A 17,040-nucleotide genomic window follows, 5' to 3' on the forward strand; every position below is an offset into this window, starting at 1 on the left:
AATCGATGGCAGAGCACTGTCTGGTTGACCCCGGTATTCTACCTCTCTGAGAAGAGTAAAGTAAGTTGACCGGAGAGCGTCTCCTGTTGACGCAGCACATTGAAGATACCGGGGTAAGTCAACCTAAGCTATGTCAACTTCAGCTACACTATTCACGTAGCTGGAGTAGCGTAACTTAGGTTGACTTACCGCAATAGTGAAAACAAGCCCATAGACATACATTATAAAGTCAGAGGGGACCACTGTGATCATTTAATCTAACTTCCAGCATAACACTTATTTGAATTAATTCCTGTTTATTGAATTAATTCCAGCACATCTTTTAGAAAAACATCCAATCTTGATTTAAACATTTCCAATGATGGAGAATCCACCATAAACCTTGGTAAATTGTTCCAATGGTTAACTACCCACACCAATAAAAATTTGGACCTCATTTCTAATCTCAATTTGTCTAGTTTCAACTTCAAGCCAATGGATCTTGTTGTAACTTTTTCTGCTAGATTGAAGAGTCCTGTATTATCAAATTTCTGTTTCCTAAGGTACTTACAGATTGTGGTCAAGTCGGTCTTAATCTTCTCTTTCTTATACTAAACAGATTGAGCTCCTTAAGTCTTTCAATATAACATATGTTTTCCATCCTTTAATAATTTTCGTGGCTCTTCTCTGAACCAATTTATCAACATCCTTCTTCAATTATTGACACCAGAAATGATCACAAAAACAACAAGGAGTTCGTTGACACCTTAAAGACTAACAGATTTATTTGGGCATAAGCTTTCATGGGTAAAAAACCACTTCTTCAGATGCATGGAGTGAAAATTACCACTTATTTGGTAATTTTCACTCCATGCATCTGAAGAAGTGGTTTTTTACCTACGAAAGCTTATGCCCAAATAAATCTGTTAGTCTTTAAGGTGCCATGAGACTCCTTGTTGTTTTTGTAGATGCAGACTAACATGGCTACCCCCTGATACTTGACACCATGCAAGGCAGAAATGATCACAGTATTCTGATATTAATTGCACCAATGCCAAACAGAGGTAATATAACTTTCCTATTCCTATTCAGTGTTCCCATTCAGCTTTGTGAAACTGGCCCTTTAAAAACATCAAGTACATATATTATTGGTTTGGACTTTTATCTGTTTGCACACAATAAACAGAAAAGGAGTACTAGTGGCACCTTAGAGACTAACCAATTTATCTGAGCATAAGCTTTCGTGAGCTACAACTCACTTCATCGGATGCATTCAGTGGAAAATACAGTGAGGAGATTTATATACACACAGAACATGAAAAAATGGGTGTTATCATACACACTGTAAGTGATCACTCTCCTTACAGTGTGTACGATAACACCCATTTTTTCATCTCCTCACTGTATTTTCCACTGAATGCATCCGATGAAGTGAGCTGTAGCTCATGAAAGCTTATGCTCAAATAAATTGGCTAGTCTCTAAGGTGCCACTAATACTCCTTTTCTTTTTGCGAATACAGACTAACATGGCAGCTACTCTGAAACCACACAATAAATGTAATCAACTCAGGATCACCTGTACCTAAGCTATCACTAATTTTTAGTTCTGTGATCAATTTCTCTTAATCTGTCAAGAGGAGGTTTTGTATAGAATTCTCCTGTGACAGATGCAACACTTTTTGGGTTAGGCAACGGTCAACTATAATTTTTAGAAATTCCAACTATGTTTTAGTACTGGCAGCATGAGACATCCGGCAAATCATGCAGATTAAAGTCCTGCATGATAACACAACCTTTTACCCTGCAAATTAAAGATAGTTGCTTAAGGAGCTGATAATCCTATTCTCCAATGTGATTTGGCGGTCTGTAAATGGTGGTTTTAGTACCCTATTTGTGCTTTATCTGTTAGAGCACTGATCCATAAGCATTCAAGATCATTTGCTTTCAAGTTGTCAATGACTCAGAAACAGGTAACGGGTTTTGTTCACTTCCCCTCATGCAAATGAGTTTTGTTTACTCCCTCCTGACAAACAGAGGATGTATTTTTACTCCTCTTGATCCTACCCAGGGATTGTCTTTATTGATGCCCTCCGAACACAGGTCTTTACTCCTCACCACATGCAGGTTCTGTGTTTAGGAAGTGCGGATGCAATGCTCTACCCACAAACACTCTTAAAATTTACAATTTAAGATAGATTACTGCAGTCTATAGCAGCCCCATAACATCCTTAAATATAAATCCATACTAAGACAATGGCCCAAGTAAACAGAGCTCTGCCATTTGACTTGCTGTGTGACCTTGAGCAAATCAATCCACAACTGTATTAATTTAGATGGACTAAATGGGCCAAAGATGTTATCATACCCCAGTCACTGTCCAATATCAAACAGTGTTAAACAAGGTCTGGGGTTTGAAATACAGAGACCTCAGCCTGCTTTGTACCATGGCAAATACATCACTAAAAATCCTTTTAACCTTTTATTAAATATAAAGAAAGGAAGGAAAAACAGTTAGAGCATTTGAAATATAAAGTATTAAAGAAGGCTTTCATTTTAACAACATCCTGTGTTCCCTTTAGCTGAAGAGTTTTTACAAGGAAAAAACCTTTCGTTTGACAGTCCCTTAGATGGTATAAAAGATGGTAACAACTGTGTTTTTGGGGAAAAGAGAAGTTAGTTGAGATGAGCTGGAGCTGTTGTTAAATTCCAATCCCATTTCATCCCAGGTGGTGTTTGGGATTCAGCTTGAGCTGGTAGAGGTGGCAATGTCATCTGAGTATCTCTCTATAGCCCAGCCTAGTCAGGACAACTCTCAGAATCAGGATGAAGAAAGTCTTTGGTCCCAGGACATGGAGGAGGTGGCAGCTATGATGGTGAAACCTGATCCAGTAGCCAATTTTTCTCCTTAAAGTCTCTTTCTTTAAGAAACCACAAACGGAATGGGGGGGGGGGGGTGGAATAACTCATCCCCTCATTATTTTGTCCACCAATTAGGGCTAGTTTCCAACACATCAATTTTGGTTTATTGATTTCTGTTCCACACGTCTCTTGTTTACCAAGTATGATCTTAAAACAGACCTTGAGTCATATCAGTAGACCTTTTACTTTGGACTAATTAAGTCTCTCTCTTCCTTTCACACTTTTTCCTATCAACATTTGTTATTACAGATTATTGTGACATCTGATGAAATTTCATGTACTTTTTACAGTTGAGCTCACAATTAAGGTACATTTGTAGCCTCAATTATCACATCATCAGCTCTCAGCTTTGCCAACTGCATAAATGAAAAATGCTTATTCAGGGGTTTTACTAGGATTAAAACTATCCAAACAATGTAACAGTTTTGATGTTTGTGGACCCTGATTAACATACATTGACTGTTAAAGATAAATGTTTTTCTCTTTTTTTCCCCTTCATGGTGTTACTACAGGGCAGAGTTACGGTTTCTGCTAATGGAGAAACATTCAGTTTTGAAGAATAATGGGAGTGGGGGGGAAATGACCATTAACTCCCCCAAATATTCAAAGGTAGGTTTTGCACAAGATTTCAGTGAGTTTTAACTATGTGGAAAGTTTGAAGAGCTTCTTACAGTTAAGGTTGTCTGGATGCCTTAACTTTGCACTTTCATACCTTAATATGTTTGGATTTCTTTTAAATTGAACCTGAACTGATAGTTTCCTGGGTTTATAATACTTGGTTTGGCGATAATTTCAATATCTCAGTAATGTAGCTTATTCCAAATAACTGATACGTATCCTCAACCTTAAATCCATTTTACATAAATCCTGTCTGGAAATAACAAGTATATTGTTACAGATCATTATTGTACCATTGTTACAGATCATTACTTGTGACAGGGTCGGGCCAGATGGCTACAGGAGAGTGATCGAACGGAGATATATTAGTCCCACATTCAAGCAGGTCCCTTTTCCCTGGGTAAGGTAACAGGGGCAGTTCCAGAACAATCAGGAACTTGCTGGAATGAATTAAGGCAAGCAGGCTAATTAGGGCACCTGGAGCCAATTAAGAAGCTGCTAGAATCAATTAAGACATGCAGGCTAATCAGGCACCTGGTTAGTGGGAAGTGTGCAAGGAGCTGAGAGTGGGAGGGCGTGCTGCTGGAGGACTGAGGAGTACAAACGCTATCTGGCATCAGGAGGAAGGTCCTGAGGATAAAGAAGGTGTTGGGAGGAGGCCATGGGGAAGTAGCCCAGGGAGTTGTAGCTGTTGCACAGGTGTTACACGAAACACTGTAGACAGCTGTGTTCCACAGTGCCCTGGGCTGGGACCCGGAGTAGAGGGCGGACCCAGGTTCCCCCCACCTCTTCCCCCGAGTTGGTACAAGAGGAGTTGACCTGGACTGTGCGTCCCACCTGAAGGGAAGGTCTCTGGCCTATCCCCCCGACCCAGTAGGTGGATCAGCAGAGACTGCAGGGATTGTTCTCCTTCCTTTTTCCCATGCTGGCCAGTGATGAGGTTAGCTGAGTGAACGGCAGGTTTGAGCCACAAGCAAAAGTGACCAAACTGAGGGCTGCCATGAATCTCTGAGGTGAGCAAATCTGCCAATAAGCGCAGGACTCACCAAAGCAAAGGAGCAAATTTGTCACATACTGTACCAAGCTTATTTTGTGAAAGCAAAAAACCCAGTTACTTACCTTTCAAAACTGTTGTTCTTTGAGATGTGCTGCCCGTGTCCATTCCATTCTAGGTGTGCTTGTGCCCACGCACGTGGTTGTTGGAGATTTTTGCCTTAGCGGTATCCATAGGGTCAGCTGTGGCGCCCCCCTGAGTGTCACACTCATGCGTCGGTATATCAGGTGCCACCAGCCCTATGCCCTCTCAGTTCCTTCTTGCTGGCAATTCCGACAGAGGGGTAGGAGGGAGGGTAATGGAATGGACATGAGCAACACGTCTTGAAGAAAAACAGTTACGAAAGGTAGGTGACTGGTTTTTCTTCTTCAAGTGCTTGCTCATGTTGATTCCATTCTAGGTGATTCACAAGCAGTATCAATGGAGGTGGGCTCGGAGTTCGCTGTCTTGCAGCTTGCAGAACTTCTCTGCCTAAGTCAGTGTTGTCTCGAGCTTACTGGGTAAGTGCATAATGAGACATGAACATGTGGACAGACAACCAGGTAGCGGCCCAACAGATCTCTTGGATTGATACCTGTGCCAGGAAGACCGCTGATGACGCTTATGCCCTAGTCGAGTGTGTCGTCACGATCGTTGGCGGAGACACCTTCACCAGCTCATAGCAGTATCGGATGCAGGCTGTGATCCAGGATGAAATCCTCTGAGCAGACACTGGGCAACCTTTCATTCTGTCTGCCACCGCAACAAACACTTGCGTTGACTCATGGAACGGCATTGTACTATCTACGTAGAAGGACAGCGCTCTCCTGATGTCCAGTGTAGCCTGCACTCCTCAGATGATGATGAGGCTTTGGAAAGAAGACGGGTAAGTATGTGTCCTGGCCAGTGTAAAACTAGGAAATTACCTTGGCCAGAAACGTCGGGTGCGGGCGAAGCTGGACCTTATCCTTGTAGAAGACCATATAGGGTGGTTCCAAAGTAAGTGCCCTGCTCTCAAACACCCTGCAAGCCGATGTTATCACAGCCAGGAATGAAACCTTCCAGAAGAGAAGCAGGAGACGGCAGGAAGCCAGAGCCTCGAAGGGAGCCCCCATTAGCCTCGACAGCATGAGATTCAAATCCTGGACGGATGGGATCTCGGACGTCCGGGTAGAGATGCTCCGGACCTTTCAAAAACCGTGCCGTCATGTCATGAGCAAAGATCAACCTGCCTTGGAACGGGGGATGGAAAGTAGAGATAGTGGCCAGGTGAACCTTGATTGATGACCGGGACAAACCTTGGAGTTTGAGGTGCAGCAGATAATCCAGGATCTCATGCAACCGGGCCTGCTTGGCCCGAATATGTTGTTCCAAGGCCCAGCACATGAACCTTTTCCATTTGGCCAGCTAAGTCGCTCTGGTGGAGTGTTTCCTGATACCCAGGAAGACCTGTTGAACACGGGCTGAGCATGACTGTTTGTCCACGCTTAGTCATGCAGTAGCCAAGCACCAAGTGCAGCACCGCCAGGGTTGGGTGCAAAAGGCTACAGTGGTTCTTGGACAGCAGATCTGACCAGAGGGGCAACTGCAGCAGGGTGCCTACCGAAAGGCTCAGCAATGTGCCAAACCAGTGCTGGTGAGGCCATGTGAAGACTATTAGGATAATTCTCGCCCTGTCTTGCTTGATCTTCACAAGGACCCTGTAAATCAATGACACTGGCAGGAAGGCATACATTGGTGCCCCTAACTGAGGAATGAGAAAGGCATCTGACAGGGAGCCCCTGTCCATCCCACGGATTGAACGGAACACGTGGCATTTTCTGTTCTGCCTAGACATGAACAGGTCCACCTAGGGAGTCCCCCATCTCTGCAAGATTATGCTGACCACTCCAGATGGTGCGATCACTCATGGTGAAATGAGAAAGTCCTCCTGAGGTGATATGCCAAAGTGATCGGAACATTTCTGGCTCCAGGCAGGCTATCAGATGAATGACATCCTGTCAGAGTTCCTTCCCCACTCTGAACTCTACGGTACAGATGTGGGGACCTGCATGAAAGACCCCCTTATTCTTACCAGCTTAGGTTAAAAACTTCCCCAAGGTACAAACTTTGCCTTGTCCTTGAACAGTATGCTGCCACCACCAAGCGTTTTAAACAAAGAACAGGGAAAGAGCCCACTTGGAGACGTCTTCCCCTAAAATATCCCCCCAAACCCTACACACCCCCTTTCTTGGGGAGGCTTGAGAATAATATCCTAACGGATTTGTTACAAAATCATCAAAGACCCAAACCCCTGGATCTTGGAACAATGGAAAAATCAGTCAGGTTCTTAAAAGAAGGATTTTATTTAAAAAAAAAAAAAAAAAAAAAGGTAAAAATCCTCTCTGTAAAATCAGGATGGAAAATACTTTACAGGGTATTCAGATTCAAAACACAGAGGATCCCCCTCTGGGCAAAACCTTAAAGTTACAGAAAACAGGAATAAACCTCCCTCTTAGCACAGGGAAAATTCACATAAAACAAAAGATAAACTAATCCGCTTTACTAATCCTGGCTTAACTATACTGGTTGCAATAGTGGAGACTTCGATTAGGATGGGTTGGAGAAGATGGGATTTCTGTCTGGCCTCTCTCAGTCCCAAGAGAGAACAACCACGTAAACAAAGAGCACAAACAAAAGCCTCCCCCCGCCAAGATTTGAAAGTATCTTGTCCCTTTATTGGTCCTTTGGGTCAGATGCCAGCCAGGTTAGCTGAGCTTCTTAACCCTTTACAGGTAACAGGATGTTGCCTCTGGCCAGGAGGGATTTTATAGCACTGTATACAGAAAGGTGGTTACCCTTCTCTTTATATTTATGACACATCCCACTCACAAAAATCCCAAAGGCGGGAAGCTTCTTCATATAGGGCCAAAGACCTGGCACCATCATGCTTGTTGATGTAATACACCACACGGGTATTGTCCATCAGGACCTGCACCACCTTGCCCGTCAGGTGGGGCAAGAAAGCCTGGGAGGCCAAGAGAACCGCACTGAGCTCCCTGATGTTGATGTGGAGAGCCAGATTGTCTAGTAACCAGAGGCCCTGCGTGCTCAAGTCGCCCAGGTGGGCTCCCCAGCCCAGGTCCAAAGCATCGGAGACCAGGGTCAGCAATGGGAATGGGGTCTCAAAGGGTACTCCCTCCAACACTGATCCGGGCTCCAACCACCAATCCAGGGATGACCTGATGTGATCCGGCACCCTAACTACACCCCGTGTAGGTCATGCCTGCTGGGGACGTAGACCAACGCCAACCACGCTTGCAGAGGCCGGAGTTGGAGCCAAGCATGGCTGACCATGTACGTACATGTGGCTATGTGGCCAACAGCCACAGGCAGGTGTGAGCCATGGTTAGCGGGTGGTTCTTTACATGGGACATAAGGTCTGACAGCCGGAAAATGCACTTCTGGAAGGTGCTTGGAGTCAAGAACCATTCCAATGAACTCTATTCACTGCACAAGAGTTAAAGTGTTGTTTTTTCTCGTTTATTAACAGGCCCAGGTTGCGACAGGTGGAACGCACCAGATTGAGGGTCCTTTGCACTTGCTCCCAAGACCAGCCCTTGATGAGCCAGTTTCGAGATACGGGAAGACCTGGACCCCTCGACGTCTCAGGTAAGCAACCACTGGTGCCATAAATTTTTTGAACACCCTCAGGGCCAATGAGAGGCCAAAGGGCAGCGCTGTGAACTGAAAATGGCGTCCACCCACTATGAAATGGAGGAAAACTCTGTGACCTTAGAATATGGAAATGTATTCCTTTAAGTCGAAGGCAGTATATCAGTCTCCTGGATCCAGGGAGGGGGTGATGGAGGCCAGGGAGACCATGCGAATCTTCAACTTTCTGAGAGACTTGTTGAAGCGATGCAGGTCAAGAATGATCTGAGGTCCACTTTTGCTTTTGGAATTAGGAAGTAGCGGGAATAGAACTCTTTTCCTTTCATGCCCCGAGGGACCTCCTCCATCGCCTCCAGGAGCAGGAGGTTCTCGACCTCTTGGATGAGGAGTTGCTCGAAGAGGGAGGTGGGAGGGAGGGGTGGCTGAAAATTGCAGGTTATAGCCCCAAGATACTATGTCCAGCACCCAGCGGTCTGTGGAGACCCGTAACCAGGCCGAAGGGTAGGGATGAAGATGGTCAAGGAAAGAACAAGGTGGATCTGGGAAATTGATTGGGGTGTCACTCTTAAGCACATCTTCAAAATGAGCGCTTCTGGCCCCTGGGATGTTTCACTGGGCCAGGCTGCGCGGGTGAGTGGGAGGAGGAAGGGCAGCGACAACTAAAGCTCATGTCTCCATCACTTCTCCTTGCAGGCCCTTGATGAGGCTGCCAAGGCCTTTGTCGCAGGGGCAGCCAGAACTGTTTCTCTGCAGACTGCAGCATATGCGTACCCAGCGAGCAAAGGGTGACCCAAGTCTCCTTTAATCCATGCAACCTTGCATCAGTCTGTTCCAAAGAGACCATTCCCAGTGAATGGGAGGTCCTGGATAGAGGTCTGCATCTCTTGGGACAGGCTGGCAGTCTGAAGCCAGGAGCTGCGCCTCATGACCACCACCGACTTGACCCTAGCCACCGAGTCTGCCCGCATCCCATGCCATCTGGAGAGAGCACATTGCCACTATAGTGCCCTTCTCCACCAGGGTGCTGAATTTCTGGACCAGACCCTGAGCAAGGAACTCCTTAAAGTTAGGAAGGGAGTCCCAGACATTAAAATTGTATCTGCCCAAGAGAGCCTGATGGTTCACCACCTGGACCTGCAGGCTGGCTGTTGAATAAACTTTTCTCCCAAAAAGATCCAATCTTTTGGCCTCTTTATTTTTGGGAGTTGAACTAGTGTGCCCCTATTTGTCCCTTTCATTGACTGCAGAGACAACCAGCGAGCCCGAAGGTGGGTGGGTATAAAGGTACTCGAACCTTTTGGCTGGGATGAAGTACTTTTTTCCGGCCCTTTTGGAGGTGTGAGGGATGGACGACGGGGTTCGCTAGAGGCCTTGGTAATTTTCAGGACTAGGTCATGCACTGGTAATGCAACATGTGCCAGGGTAGAGGCTGAGAGGACATTGAACAAAGTGTCCACCTGCTTGGCCATCTCCTCCACCTCTAGGCGCAAGTTCTCAGCCGCTTGTCGAAACAGGGCTTGATGTTCCTTAAAATCATCCGGTGGCCTGGCCCTCAATGGTCGCGTGACCACACTGTCCAGGGATGAGAATGATGACTGTACTGCCGGGGGAGGCTCCAGGGCTTCATCCCCCATGGGGAAGAGAGGTTTGGGGGTAGGGGCTGTCTCCTCTACCCTGACCTCCGAGAGGGTCTGATGCACCGAGCCCGGTGCTGCCAGCTGTTGCTCCGAGGCAGCAGCAGGTGAGTGGTGCAAAGAGGGCATCATCATCACCGGCATGCCCCAGGTGCTCCAATAATGCCACTGAACATGCTGCCAAGGCAGCACCGTAGACATTGACGCAGGCTCAGGTGCCCATTTGTGCCAGTGCGGTCTTGGTGAGGGGCTGAACTGCCCTTCTGTGCTGGAGGAATCCCCTTCCGGTGACCATGGCAGGGCTGTCGACGCCTGTATCTGCCTGCAGACAGTCGTTGCCGGAGACCGGTGTTTGGAGTGGGAGGATCGGTGCTAGTATCCAGGGGACCGGTGCTGGGGGGACCAGAGTCACGACGGGGAGTGCTCCCACGGGGCAGGTAACCAAGATCTGCGCTGAGAAGGCAATTGCTGAGAGGGAGAATGGTGCAGGTGGAACAGAGACCGGTGCCTCCCCCAAGGCGATCTATGTCGATCAGGTGCCTCCCCCAAGGCAATTGAGGTGCTAGTGACCGAGGGCAAGCCCCAGAGGATGTGGGCTGCGATGCTGGAGATCTGCGGTGTGGAGGCGGAGAGCACCGCCACGTCTCAGGGGATCAGTGGCGCTCCACTGCCCCCTGAGGGGTCTTAGCGGCTGGCTTGTCCTTGTAGGGAGCCTTTGCTGCTTCCTGTGGCACGCGCGGTGCAAGTGGAGGACTCTGCTCTCTCAGCGCTGGGGGACCTTGGGAAGGCATCGATGCCGTCAGAAGTTTGGGTCCCGTACCGCTCCCGGGAGTTGGTGGTGAATTCTTTAAAGGCTCAGGGCCCGGACCGGGGAGGCACGTCCACATGGCTCTGGCGTGGCAGGGCAGCCCGAACTGGGTCCTTTGCCTGATGCCCCATGGCCTTTCTTGCCTGGTGCTGGGGAGCCATGCTTCTTCGTTTTCTTTCTGGGCACCAGCAACAGGGAGCAGTGCCAGGCGGAGCCCTATGCCGGGGGTGCGCTGCGCACCAAGGCTGAGATACTAGGCGAGACTTGGTGGGATGGCTCAGAAGCTGGACGAAGAGCAGCCTCCATGAGGAGAGCCCGCAAACGTGAGCCTGCTCTTTCTGAGTCCTGGGTTGAAAAGTTTTACAAATACAACACATGTCCTTCACATGTGATTCCCCCAAGTACTTGAGGCAGCTGCTGTAGGAGTCACTTACAGGCATAGGCCTGTTACAGTCCGCGCGGGGCTTAAACCCCGGAGACTGGGCACGCCCCACCTGGGGCAAAGTTCCCGCTGGGACTCTAACTTCTAACTCTTAACTACACTTAACAACTACTTAATACTAATTATTATAAACAACTATTTACAAGGCCTTAAGGCTCCAAGTCAGAAGAGACAAAACCACTAGCCCTTATTATGCAAGGAAAGGCGTTCTGACTAACACCACGGGCAGTAAGAAAGAACTGAGAGGGTGTTGGGCTGGCAGTGCCTGATATACCAATGCGTGAGCGTGGCACCCTATGGATACAGTAAAGATAAAAATCTCCAACAACCACGCACGTGGGCATACCTAGAATGGAATCGACATGAGCAAGCACACAAAGAAGAACAAAGGTTTCAGATACAGAAAACGTATCTGCCAAGGTAACAGAAATAAGAGACATGTTTCTTTCATATTTATCTGTTTTATGAATTGGAATTGCATTAAAACTGCTACAAGAATTGTCACTAAAGCAGTATCTTACCTTGTTTCTATCCTGTGTATCCACTTCTCCTGGTGCCATGTATTTTAGCAACAAAGCTAAGCACTTGGGACTCTTGTGGCGGCTAGTTAAATGTAAAGGTGTCATTTCTTCTAAATCCTTTTGCATCCAGTTTGCTCTACGAGCAAGTAAAAGTTTCATGAAGCGATAATTTCCCTGGATAAGGAAAAATATAACAGTAAGAAACTAGTTCTAGCAACTTAATCAAACCAAAAGATGACAATATTTAAAGACACCATTGTTGTATTATGGTGACAAAGCAATACCAGCCAGCTGTAATGACTGGCAGGGACTTGAACCTGGGTGGGCAAGCTCCACTTGGTAGCAGTCTTAACCCAGCCACTCCTTGTGATCCACAAACCACAGAAGATGTACACTATACGAAGTCCTGTCCAAAAGCTCCAAACTGACAGCTGCCTTGGAGGCTCCCGATTGGTCCCCTGACCCCATATAAGCCCACAGAGTGTTCCAGGATGCATCCAGGCAACATGCAGATTACCAGTGAGCTACGATAACTGACTCTGATGCTGAACTCCCAGCATCCACTGTGGCTCTGACTTGGATTCTGACCATCACTCGGGACCCAGAACCCCAACAGAAGTTATGATCTCTGGTACGGATCTCAGCCTGGAAATCTGACCTCGAGCTGCTCAAGCCCAGACCCTTGTCCCAGGACCCTGACAGTTTGCCTGGACCAGCCCATGCTGAAGGTCATCCCCATAGGAACATGGAGGCAGCGGGTCATCACATGCCTGGCATGTCTCAAAGGGCACTAGAAACGTCTGAATGGGTTGACCATCCCCAGGAGGAACTCCCTACATCAAGAGCACAAGTGTTGCAGCTCTCATTGCAAAGCCAGATCCTGTAGATGCAGATGCTGCGCTGCGGACTCAACTAGTGCAGTAGACTCCTGGGGAGCAGGCTCCAAGGTGAGAATACTGCTCTCTAGAAATGTTCTGCACCTGCATCCTTGGATGTGGGGCCAACCTTCCCACACCCAGTGGAGACTGCCAAAAATTTAGGGGGTTTCTTAATCATTGCCATGTGCTGCTCCACCCCTAGTCCTATCTACTGATTTAGCAAAGGCAGGATTTGTAATTAGCCTCTTAATGGGAGAGGCATTAGATTGGGCCTGACTCTGGCTAGAAAAGGAATGCCAACACTGCTGAACTGGGATGCTTTCTTTCACGTGTTTTCTACCATTCTGGATGATTCCTACTGCACTTTTTTTGCTGTGGCAGACCTGCAAAAACTACAGTGGGGGAAGAATTGGTTGCCTCCTTACACCACCCACTTCAGACAACTTGTCTCTGACACGGAGTGGAATGAGGAGGCACAGCTCCACCAGTTTCAGTGGGGATTGCGTGAAGAAATTAAAGATGAACTACCTTGCATGAAAACCCAAACACATTTGGATGCCTTTTTTGATCATGCCATATGCATCAATAACAGACTACACCAGTGACATAGAGAAAGGAATGGGTCAGTGCCACATCCCAGGTGCCACTCTTCAAAGTGGTTGGTCCCAGGGCCCATGCAACTTAGTGCAGCCCACCACCATGTGACTACCAAGGAAAGGGAATGCCATTCCCACCACAGTTTGTGTTTCTCCTGAGGGGAACCTAGCCACGCACTTGCCAGCTGTCTGTTGTGGTCCCAAGACATCCATCCCCTTATAAAAGCATGCCCAAGGCACAGCAAGCTCTCATTACACCTCTAAGTTCAGGTCCTCCTCTACATCCCAGGTGAACCTTGATGAGTTCTCCCACAGTGTGCACTTGTGGACTCCAGGGAAGCAGACAACTTCATGGATGCTGACACTGCACAAACCTTGAGCATGCCAGTGCAGCCAAAGGTAAGTCCTGACCTCATAGAGACTATAAGATGGCTAGTTCCTGTCCTCAGACCTGGTGACCCAGGAGACCATGCCTCTGGAAACTGTTATCTAGAATCATTGAGAAATCCTAAAATTTGGAGCTCTCTCTTTACCGCACTTTCCCATAATCGTTGGCATCTCATGGTTGGCAACACATGACATGCACATCCTGTCAGTTTCCACTCTGAACTCTTTCAGCACATCTGCCTGCACATACCATTTGATGGAGCCCAGCCAGAGACTGGATTACCACTTGGAAATTCCCTGACCCTGGCCATGAGTCAGGTGAGACCACCACCAGAATCAACCCCTGTTCTTCCCACTAAGTACCACAAATACCTGGATGTCTTTAGAAAAAAAAAGTGAATGTCCTATCAGCATACTGAGACTATGACTGCCCGATTAAGCTACAACCTGGGGCCAAGATACCCTTCAGCCACATCTATGCAATATTGGAACTGGCAGCCCTGTGGCTCTATCTCCAGGAGAATCTTGCCAAAGGGTTACTCGGGCTATCAACCTCCTCTGCCAAGGCCCTTCTTTTTGTCAAAAAGAAAGATGGGAACCTGTGCCTATGCATGGACTATCGGGCCCTCAATCAAGTAACTGTCAGAAACCGGTACTCCCTCCCTCTCATCCCAGAATTGTTGGGCCACGTGCAATCAACCCAGGTACTCACTAAGCTCAACCTGTGAGTTTACAACCTGGCAAAGATCAGAGCAGAGGATAAATAGAAAACAGCTGTTTGAACCTGCTGTGGCCATTATGAATACTTGTTAATGCCATTCAGTCTCACAAATGCTGCTGCAACTTTTCAGCATTTTGTGAACAGTGTAGTCCCTGACATCCTAGACTAGTACGTCGTAGTTTACCTTGACAACATATTTGTCTTCTCCAGAGTCCAAGACAACATACCTAGCATGTCTGATCAGTCCTGGATTGAAATTTACTTAACTTAAACTACAAGTTTCCTGGCAAATATGTCTGTAATACAGATATTGCACACCTAATTTCATGCATTTTTAAAAATCTTTCAAGATTGTTTCTTAAAGAATATATTTACTAAAAAGTTACTTTTTCTCCCACTAGGGCAGGGGTAGAATAAGAAACTTTATTTTTATACACTTTCAGCTATTGCCTGTATACTGCCTTATCACATTGCCTCAAAGACATACCTATAAATTATGAGCCAGGTTTTCTAAGATGCCATGTTTTGTGCAACCTCATTTGTGATATTTTGTGCAAATTATTTAATAAGCTAATTTATATCATTGCAAATACCCATATACATCAATATTAAAAATGAGTGGATTTAATCCTGGTGAAAGACGTTAACTTCACAACTACAGCAAATGATGTCCTCTCTATCTAAAGAGCAGCAGCAAGGCAAGCTGCCCCCCACAAACTGTTCTGCCAGCAAGGCTCAGGGGACATCTCCACAGCAGCTGGGAGGTGTAATTCCCACATTGGATAGATATTTCTTCTTAAACTATCACCTAAAAATAGGGCCACCATGGCCTGGGCTAGCCACCTAACTATGCACCTAGGGAGATCAGTGGGATTGTATTCATGCATCTAGCCTGAGCCACATGGCCACAGTGCTATTTTTAGACATTAGCTAAGAAGAGTTTGTATTTGTACCTGAGCTCGGAATCAAACCTCCCAGCTGCTGTGTAGATGTACCATAAATCCTGGCTGGAGGTGGACTTCCTTGAGGCACTACTGGGCCAGTTCAATCTCTGTGGCCCCATATAGTTCTTGGCCTCTGTGCTGAGTCTGCCAATTAGTGTGTTTGTGATGTGGGAACTAAAACTGAGAACTCAAAACCTCCCCACATATCAACTGTTTGTGAGACGACAATGGAATGCTAGGTACCAGAATTCCTGGGTTCTATACAGCACAAAACCAAAACAAATGGTGGGAACTAATGGACACCCTATACACCTGGGGTGAAGGAGGATAAAGACGAATTCCTGACCCTGGGAGCAGAGTGTTTCCTAGTCATTTGACCTACAGACAGCACAGTCAAGCACATACATTTGAATGTTTATTCTGAAAGGCACTGTAGCAAAGTAGATGACAGTAGGCTCTGTCATGTTAGAGACCTGGGTCTTATTCCCCACTCTGCCTCAAATGACCTTGTACAACTTCTTAGTTACCTTATTTACAAAACAGGGGGAAATACAGTGGCCTGCTTCTAAGTGCAATAGGTATGAGGCCTTGGGCAATAGTAAGGCTGTTAACATGTACAGAAATATTAACAGTGCTGGGAAAACGCTTGATCTCTCTATTCCTTTGTCTCCTCCTGTGGCATTTTATCTGAGTAGTGAGAACATGGAAGTGTCTTAGCAGGTCTGGATCGAGGGATATGGCTGATCCACACAGTGTGCAGGTTAAATGTGTGAGCGCACAGGTGGCTTAAAGTTCACCTTATCACTCTCCTGATCTTCGTTCAGCTCCTGTGTAGGGCTGGCTCTTTTTCACAGAGTTAGAGCAGTCTAAGGGATATTTTAACTAGAGCTGGGCATTATTATTTTTTGACAAATAGTTTATTAGCCAAAAAATGATGTTTCAGTAGATCCAAAGCTATCTGCAAATTTGACACATTTCCCAGATATTTTCAGCCAAATATTTTTTTCAGGCGCCATTCACCAAATGGCTGGAGGAGGTGGTGGTGTCACCTCTAACCCCCTTACAACTTTTAACTCACTGGTTAGGACACTCACTTAGAATGGCTGAATTTGAGGCTCAATTTCCTTCTCTGCCTGATATGGTGATAGAGATTTTAACTTGAGCCTCCCATATTGCAGGAGAGTGCCTCAGTCCCTGGGCTAAAAGTTATAAGGGAGGTAAATACCATCTCCTACTCCTTCAGCCATTTTGTGAACACAGTCCTTCATTTCCTTTACTTTAATGTTAAAAAGTGCCTCAAAATGAAATCTGTTGACTATTTTTGATTTCACGATTTTTTTTCAGAATTTACTGCATTCTGTTACATGCAAAACAATTCTTTCCTGATTTTTTTTCCCCAGGACTAACAGTGAACCCAAGAAATTCAGCTATTTACCTAGCTCTAGCTTTAATTGGCACAAGTAGCTGAAGCTCGAGCCAGGGGCCAACATGGTTCCAGGGCACGCCATCCATGCTCCCTTTCTTTCCCAAAGAGTAACATGTCATATCAAGTTGTCATTTCTTTCATAGAACTTTTGGATATTGAAAGCAGTGTCACATGGCATGTTGGCTCTGCTGTTTTGTAGCTGAGCCTTTATTATACCCTCAGCTAAAGCTACTGATACTTAATGATTAGCTGTCAGTTTTGGGGCCAAATTCTGGTTGCTCTGACTCAGAGGTGCTAGAAAATAAGATGGTGCAGAGATCCGTTTTCTCCTGCTGAGGAAGCAGACAGAATCTGGTGCTTTGCCCTCCATGAGCCAAAGGGCATTAAGAAGAAGTTATGCTAGAAGCTCTTGACATCCCAAAGAGGCCATGTTGCAGACTGAGGAAGATGCTGGGGGAAGCATATGTTTCACCTGTTACA

General features: G+C 46.4%; 1 protein-coding gene across 6 annotated transcripts in view; it reads right to left on the reverse strand.

The window, feature by feature from the left end:
* INVS (inversin) overlaps positions 1–17,040 on the reverse strand; it is a 210,361-nt gene that overhangs the window by 107,147 nt on the left and 86,174 nt on the right. For all 6 annotated transcript variants that reach the window (XM_073332513.2, XM_073332511.2, XM_073332510.2 and 3 more), the window contains one exon: positions 11,609–11,782. In XM_073332513.2, the coding sequence (XP_073188614.1) occupies positions 11,609–11,782 (174 nt within the window). The remainder of the gene's footprint in view (positions 1–11,608; positions 11,783–17,040) is intronic.

This window comes from Lepidochelys kempii, chromosome 2 (assembly GCF_965140285.1).
Source record: "Lepidochelys kempii isolate rLepKem1 chromosome 2, rLepKem1.hap1, whole genome shotgun sequence".
NCBI lineage: Eukaryota > Metazoa > Chordata > Testudines > Cheloniidae > Lepidochelys > Lepidochelys kempii.